Raw genomic sequence first — 8302 nt, forward strand, 5'->3', positions numbered from 1 at the left:
AGTTCGTATGTAAATCAAATATTCACGTATCAGGGTTAAAAACAACAATATAAAAGAAAAATGAAGTCAATTGAAAGTATGTTAAACTATTTGTTTACAATTCATGAATACATATTTGTAATGAATAAAAATCACTTGTTTTGGACTTTGTGGCGACGTTGAAGACACATGATAATTATCAAATTATCTTCCTGAGGAAAATGGCTGAAATGAAAGATAATCCATTTGGTAAAAAAACAGACACTGAATAAAACGGAAGGCAATTTTTATCACTAGGAAAACATTCGTTATAAGAATAAAACAACGTAAGCGTAACATCAAGTTCGAACGTTGGAATACCGACTAACAATATATTAATGAGGTTAAAGTCAAGCGATGAATAGAAAGAAATTCAGTAAAAGTCGATTATATGAAGGTAAGTTATTAACTTGAAGATATCTCATTCGTTTAAAGTAACTAAAAACGGAAAATAAATACAGAGGAAAGAGAAGTACCATTGTAGTGGGTTATACTATAACCTGAAACTATACAAGTAGTGGGTTGTATTGTAACCTAAAACTATACAAGTAGTGGATTATATTGTAACTTAAAACTAAATAAATAGTGAGTTATGTTGTTATCTAAACCTATACAACTAGTGCGTTACTTTGTAACCTAAAATTATGAAGTCGTGGATTGTATTGTAACCTAAACTATACAAATAGTGAGTGAAATTATAATCCAAAACTACAAAATTACTTGGTTATATTGTAACCTATAACTATGCAAGTAGTGCGTTATATCGTAATCTAAAACTAGATAAATAGTGGGTTATATTGTAACCTATAACTATGCAAGTAGTGCGTTATATCGTAATCTAAAACTAGATAAATAGTTGGTTATATTGTAACCTATAACTATGCAAGTAGTGCGTTATATTGTAATCTAAAACTATACAAGTAGTAAGTTATATTATAATCTAAAATTAAACAAATAGTGCGTTATATTGTAATCCAACACTATACAAATAATAGTTATATTATAATCTAAAATTATGCCAGTAATGGGTAATATTGTGGACCAAAGCTATACCAAATAGTGGTTATATTGTAACCTAAAACTATACAAGGAGTGGAAAGTACTGTAATCTAAAACTTTTGAAATACTGGGTTACATTGTGATATAAAACTACAAATAGTAAGTTATATTGTAATATAAAACTATACAAATAGTGGGTTATATTTTGATCTAAAACTACACAAGTAGTGAGTTATATTGCAATCTAATACTATACAAGTACTTGGTTATATTTTAACCAACAACTATACAAGTAATGGGTTATATTATAATATAAAACTATACCAGTACGGGGTTATATTGTAATCCATAGCTATATATATAGTGGATAATATTGTCATCCGAAGCTATACAAGTAGTGGGTTATATTGTAATCTTAAACTATACAAAATAGTGCATAATATTGTAATATTAAACTATGCAGTCAGCAGCATTGTTAGAAATGTAATCGCTCAGGTAATTATAGATCTTAACAAATATAAATATTCTTATAATTTTAAACCTTCAACAGCTAAACACATCAACGTGTCAAGAGTATTGTTACAAATGTAAAACCTTCAATAATTACAGACGTAACCAAACAAGAGTATTGTTACAAATGTAAAACCTCCAATAATTACAGACGTAACCAAACAAGAGTGTTGTTACAAATATAAAACCTCAAATAATTACAGACGTAACCAAACAAGAGTGTTGTTACAAATATAAAACCTCAAATAATTACAGACGTAACCAAACAAGAGTATTGTTACAAATGTAAAGCCTCCAATAATTACAGACGTAACCAAACAAGAGTATTGTTACAAATGTAAAACCTCAAATAATTACAGACGTAACCAAACAAGAGTATTCTTCCAATTCCAAGAGTTATACAGATCGACAGTCAAAAGTATTGATAGGTAAAACCTTTAATAATTATCAAAGACATAAACAAACGAGGACATTGTTGAAATTTTAAACCTCCAACAGTTACAAAAATAAACAGTCAAAAGTACTGTTGTTAAATTAAACATCCAACAGTTAGAAACATAATCAATCAAAAGTATTGTTATAGTTTGAAACCTCCTACACTTATAAACATAAACTGTGAAAAGTATTGGTATAAATATAAAACCTCCAATAATTATAGACATAAACAATCCAGATAATTATTGTTAATATAAACATCCAACTGTTACAAACATAAAGAATTAAGAATATTGTTATAGTTTAATACCTAAACACAATACACATAAACAATAAAGAGTATTGTTACAAATGTAAAACCTACAATCATTATAGACGTAACCAAACAAGATTACTGTTGTTAATTTCATACTTCCAACAGTTATAGGCATCAACATTCAAGAATATTGTTAAAAATGTAAAACTTCAATAATTATAGACGTAGACAAACAAAAGTATTGTTATAAACCTCCAACAGTTATTCATATCAACAATGAAGAATATTGTTAGATATTTAAAATAATTATAGACGTAGAGTCAAGAATATTGTTACCAATGTAAAAACTCCAGTAATTATAAACATAAACAAACAAGAGTATTGTTATTAATTTAAACATCTAACAGTTATATATATAAACAATCAAGAGTATTATTATAATTTAAACCTCCAACAATATGTATATGTTTATTCCCACAGATTGTTTGTTAATTCTAACATTTGTAAATTTATGACTATTTTGTAACATCTCAGTTTTTTGACCCCTAGTTTTGGATTATATAATGAACGAAAGAAGCAGGTTGATCGTGATTGGCTGTATTTTTTTAATGAATGTTGTTCAAGCTGCTTTGTCGTGTTTGGGGGAACTTGAAGGGGTAAGTTTGTTAAACAACTAAAGATGGTATATAACGTGTATATTTTATATTTTGAAAATAACAGCCGTTAGAAATGTGTGTTGATGTGTGTATTTCATAGCTTAATATTTTATTGTAATTTGTCTCTTTATTTAATATCATAAACTTGTGTTTACAGGAAATAATCAAAGATTTGTTTAGAAAGGTAGTGTTGACATTAGCAGTGTTGGCCATTATTAATCAGCCGTAGTATTTGTAATTTGTCAGTTGTTTTCATTTAGTTTATGATTGGTTCCATTAGACAGTGTTATCTGTTTTGTTTAAAACATCTTTTGTTCTGTTTACTGTATTTTTCTCTGTTTATATAGATATATAAAATATCAAATATTTTTTAGATTGTACATATACAGGGGAATGATTGACCTGATAAATGTCACGTATATAAGTTTTATCGTTTGCTTTTAAAATTCAGTCGCACAGTAATCGTGATGAAACTAAGGTAATTTAGAACTTTTCTTTTAAAGACAATTCATCCAGAAATTATTAAACTTGGATAAATTCCTGCTGATGAGAACAAAGTGTTGTTTCGTGTAGTTTATGAGAACAAAACTGAATTACAAGTGGAACATTGTACATATAAAGATCTCAAGAATTATGTGAAGAATTTTGTTTGTTTGTTTGTTTGTTTGTTTTGGAATTTTGGACAAAGCTACTCGAGGGCTATCTGTGCTAGCCGTCCCTAATTTAGCAGTGTAAGACTAGAGGGAAGACAGCTTGTGATTACCACCCACCGCCATCTCTTGGGCTACTTTTTTACCAACGAATAGTGGGATTGACCGTCACTTTATAACGCTTTCACGTCTGAAAAGGCGAGCATGTTTGGTGCGACCGGGATTCGAACACGACCCTCGGATTATTAGTCGAACGCCTTAACACGCTTGGCCATTTCGGGCCCAAATAATAGGAAAAATGTCATCCTAAACTTAACCGATTTGATTAACTTTTGGATACAGATTGACTCTGTGATAGATGCACTCGGTTTATCAGATAAAGATTATCAGATATCTGAACGATAAAATTTTGGTTTCAGATTTTTGAGAATTTAATTTAATATTATTTTCTGACAACTATTTTTTCTTACATCTGGTTAATGACAAATTATTACATGTGTTATCTGAAACTCGCAGGTCCATAACTAATTATCACATTGACCGTCACATTATACACCCACACGGCTGGGAGGGCGAGCATGTTTAGCGCGACGCGTGCGCGAACCCGCGACCCTCGGATTACGAGTCGCACGCCTTACGCGCTAGGCCATGCCAGGCCTATATGTGAAGAATATACAGTACGGGGGGATAATTAGAATGTTTCCAGCCATGTTTTGTTTTAGTTTGTAATTTAAAAGAGTTGGTTGTCTTAAACTGAAACGTTTCTATTCGTTTTTTGCAGTGTAACACGTACTCTCCACATCAGTGTTGCGATGGCCTCGTGTGCTCTTCGAATTTACCCTTTTCACAGTACGGACGCTGTGTTCCGCAGTCTTATGGGTAAATTCCTGACTCTTAGCGACATCTGCCGTTCACATCGATATGATTCTTTTATTTTTATTCAATATTTGTACAATTTCAATGATATAATTTTGTCAGTTAGAATTCCAGTTTCAACTTACTTAAGAAAAGAAGAAATGTTTTGGTATATTTGTTATTAAACTAACGTTTGGGTAGAATTATTCATTAATGAAAAAGAAAATTAATTTTTTGTGCTCTTATAGAACTGATTCAGAATTTCAATTGTATGGATAAAAAATTGTGATTAGCTAAGACTACTTAGGAACATGATTAAACTGTTTTTTTTCGCTTTATTAATTGTTTGTTTGTTTGTTTTGGAATTTTGCACAAAGCTACTCGAGGGCTATGTGTGCTAGCCGTCCCTAATTTAGCAGTGTAAGACTAGAGGGAAGGCAACTGGTCATCACCACCCACCGACAACTCTTGGGCTACTTTTTTACCAACGAATATTGGGATTGATCGTCACATTATACGCTTTATTAATACATTTACAATATTTATATGAGTATTGAAATCACAGCAGATTATTTGCAAAAACCCGAAAACTGTAGTTTTGAAAATGATACTAATAATATTATAATATTAGGCTTAGTAATTATAATAAAAAGTATACAAACATTTTCCTTTCCATATTTAACAGGATCTAAATTCCGCAACTATCTTGCTACAGAACACTTTCGAGAACGACCGTTTGTTTTTACAAATATAAATTCATTAAAAACACCGAGGTCGTTTCTTGCAGTTTTATTGAATATGAGTTAACTATTAGATCCCAGACTACTTTATCAAGGTTTTTACTTTGCATAAGACACAACTATAATGCTAATCTAACAATTAGAGTAAAGACTTTGATCTCATGTGCTATTAATTTGCATCAGAATTTGAAAGAATACCCAGAATTTCAAATACAGACGTGAACACTAGAATTGAAAACAATAGCTCAGTGACTACGGTATCATTATCTTCTTGTCTTTGTCTGAAAATACCTTTATCAGGCTTACATTGTTTAAATAAATCGTATAATATTTACTTGAAAATACCTTTATAAGACTTACATTGTTTAAATAAATCTTATAATCTTTACCTTAAAATAACTATATACGGCTTACATTGTTTACATAAATCTTATAATCTTTACCTTAAAATAACTATATAAGGTTTACATTGTTTAAATAAATCGTATAATATTTACTTGAAAATACCTTTATAAGGCTTACATTCTTTAAATAAATCTTATAATCTTTACCTTAAAATAACTATATGAGGCTTACATTGTTTAAAAAATCGTATAATATTTACTTGAAAATACCTTTTTTAGGCTTACATTGTTTTAATAAATCTTATAATCTTTACCTTAAAATAACTATATGAGGCTTATATTATTTAAATAAATCGTATAATATTTACTTGAAAATAACTTTATGAGGCTTACAATGTTTAAATAAATCTTATAATCTTTATCTGGTTTCAAACTCCCTTGTTGATTTTGCAAAAACGAACAGATTACACCCTAAAAACAAAATATTAGCAGGAAAAAATTACACAATTTTCAAATGGCTATGGAATATTCTGAAATAAGTAACAGTTTTGAAAATTTGATGCGTTTTTCAACAACATATCTTTGTGAGCAAATACGTTCACTGTATACAGTTACAAAGGCTAAATTTACAAACAGGCTAAATATTGAAGATTATTTGGGCTTACAAGAAACAACCATAAAACCAAATATTGAACTACTTTGTGAACAAAAGAAGGACCATCCGAGCCACTAGTAGATATATAAATACACTGTACTTTTACTGTTATAAATATTTTAACAAGTAAACATTTTACTTTATATACTGATATTTTTAATAAATTTAAATTCTAAAAGCTTGAAGTAAACTTTACCTGGTGCTAGTGGCCGATTGTTTTTATTTTTAGTGTATTTTTTATTATTTCTTTCTTGTGTGAAGCTTTGCAGGTCTAAAACGTTTAGGAACCTCTGGTCTAATGGGCCATAGTAACACGGTATAGCTCTGTTGCTAGTGTCCGATTAGTATTGAAAGGTCCTTATTTATTGATAATAGAATTGATTCTTAGACTACCTTGTTTAGTGTCTGGTCAGATACTATTATAGCTTTACAACAGTTAATGAAGATGTGGTGAGCAGATGGCTTCTGATGGAAACCCTTTGATCAAAATACTGTTAAAACTTTTCTCAGTGTCCACTTTTACCTGTATTTTATATACTCTATCTGTAAAATAGACTGGATATCATTCGTCGTTTATTGTATTTTTACAAGACTTGTCGTCTTCCTTCCATGGGTCTAAAGATCTTCTCACGTACATGGGATACACCATTAAAGGCTTATCCATTTAAAGACTTGATGAATTTATGCTTGAATATTTATTGGGTAAAACGAGCATAACGTTTCAAGTTTCTCTCAGCTACCCTCGACCCTCCTTAGTTAACTTATGATTACTCATTTTCATTTATCCTCAAAATAATGTTTAACATTACTCGTTAAGGGTATGTGTATCTTCATTGGGTCTCTAATTATAATAAATTTTAGAGTTGTAGGCACTATAGTCAGGATTAATTTTTTTGCAGTTTTTTTGTTTGTATCCCTAAATAGTTAAGTAGATTCTTGTAGAGTTTGTGAAAAAAGTGTGGGGTTGTTATCCTGCCATCATGGTCTAAGAATAATGTAGGAGTTAGTTGTACCCTGGATGAATCTGTAGGATGTTTATAGTTTCTTAACATAAATTATTGATGATTCTAAGGATATTTGGTATCAGTAGGTTGTGGGGTTTGATATATAAGTGAAGACGATCATTAATACAACAATATTTTGTTATCTCACAGCAGGTACTCTGAGTGTCAATTTTTTATCAGTACTTTTATAAACATGCGAGTTCCATAGAACTTAGTGGGGTACTAGAAGCCAGATAAATTATCATAAAAACACCACTAATATAATCTGCGACTTTGGACCTCAAATAACTAATACAAAAAATTGGTTTTTCCCAGAGGAGGTTAATCCAATGGTCTATCCATGGGCAGATAAGGATCACAATGATTCTAATACAGAACAGTTATATTTTGTCTCTGACCTCTCAATGAGACTGTATAGTCTGGTAGTATTAGCTGATCAGATTTACCAGAGAAGTCACATGTACCAGATGTATCAGATGTCTGCTGGAATTCTAAAGACAAAAAGTTCCAGGTCACAAGTTCTTTACTTGTTTGAAGAAGTTATTTAGGACCATGCATGGTCTGCTAAATTATCAGGGACTGATAAATATTCATTTGAATCTAAGATTATTGTTAATTTTCTGTAAGACAATTACCTCAGCTGATCTACAGAGGTGCTACAATCCAGGCCTTACGAGAGGAAGAGGTCAGGGGGAGCAACAGTCTTGTCCGGCGTTAATTAGGGTGCCCAGGATTATATGAGATAACATGTAATGCATTCTCATTTTCATAATACACATAAGGAAGTATTGCCGTACTGCGGGAAATCGCTTTACCTCAAAACATGTAAGTTCTTAACCCATTTGGCTTCCGTCCACTAAAAAAATAAATAAATCATACGCCCATGAATGTTCCACAAACTTCAAAAAGGGCCCCGGGGACATAATTGTTCTCGGGTCCGACCTACCTTTCGACGCCCCTGCTTCATTCTCACATGATTAGTAAATGAACAATGACTCTGAAATGGTGTTTTGATAAAGCAGAATGACTTTCAACAGACATTTGTGAAACGTTCTCTAAAACAATTCTGGTTACTTCCAGAAACAAATACGACTTTATTTGTGTAGAGCCTACCAATGTCTACTTTTGACGTGTGTTGTTCCAAGAGAAAATAATGGAGGAATTTTTACTGCATTAGAAC

At 30.9% G+C, this 8302-nt stretch overlaps 1 protein-coding gene across 1 annotated transcript; it reads left to right on the plus strand.

The window, feature by feature from the left end:
• Positions 1–240: 240 nt before the first annotated feature.
• On the plus strand, positions 241–4717 carry LOC143246732 (tachystatin-A2-like). Its single transcript, XM_076493821.1, has 3 exons — positions 241–415; positions 2768–2874; positions 4306–4717. The coding sequence occupies exons 1-3, from the start codon at positions 376–378 to the stop codon at positions 4405–4407; spliced, it is 249 nt and encodes an 82-aa protein (XP_076349936.1). The 5' UTR covers positions 241–375; the 3' UTR covers positions 4408–4717.
• The last annotated feature ends 3585 nt before the right edge of the window (positions 4718–8302 follow it).

This window comes from Tachypleus tridentatus, chromosome 3, assembly GCF_004210375.1.
Source record: "Tachypleus tridentatus isolate NWPU-2018 chromosome 3, ASM421037v1, whole genome shotgun sequence".
Classification (NCBI taxonomy): domain Eukaryota; kingdom Metazoa; phylum Arthropoda; class Merostomata; order Xiphosura; family Limulidae; genus Tachypleus; species Tachypleus tridentatus.

Coding starts and splice junctions, on each gene's coding strand:
- LOC143246732 (XM_076493821.1), top strand. CDS start 376: ATGAATAGAAAGAAATTCAGTAAAAGTCGATTATATGAAG. Junction 416..2,767: donor TAAAAGTCGATTATATGAAG/GTAAGTTATTAA, acceptor TTTGACCCCTAG/TTTTGGATTATATAATGAAC. Junction 2,875..4,305: donor GTTTGGGGGAACTTGAAGGG/GTAAGTTTGTTA, acceptor CGTTTTTTGCAG/TGTAACACGTACTCTCCACA.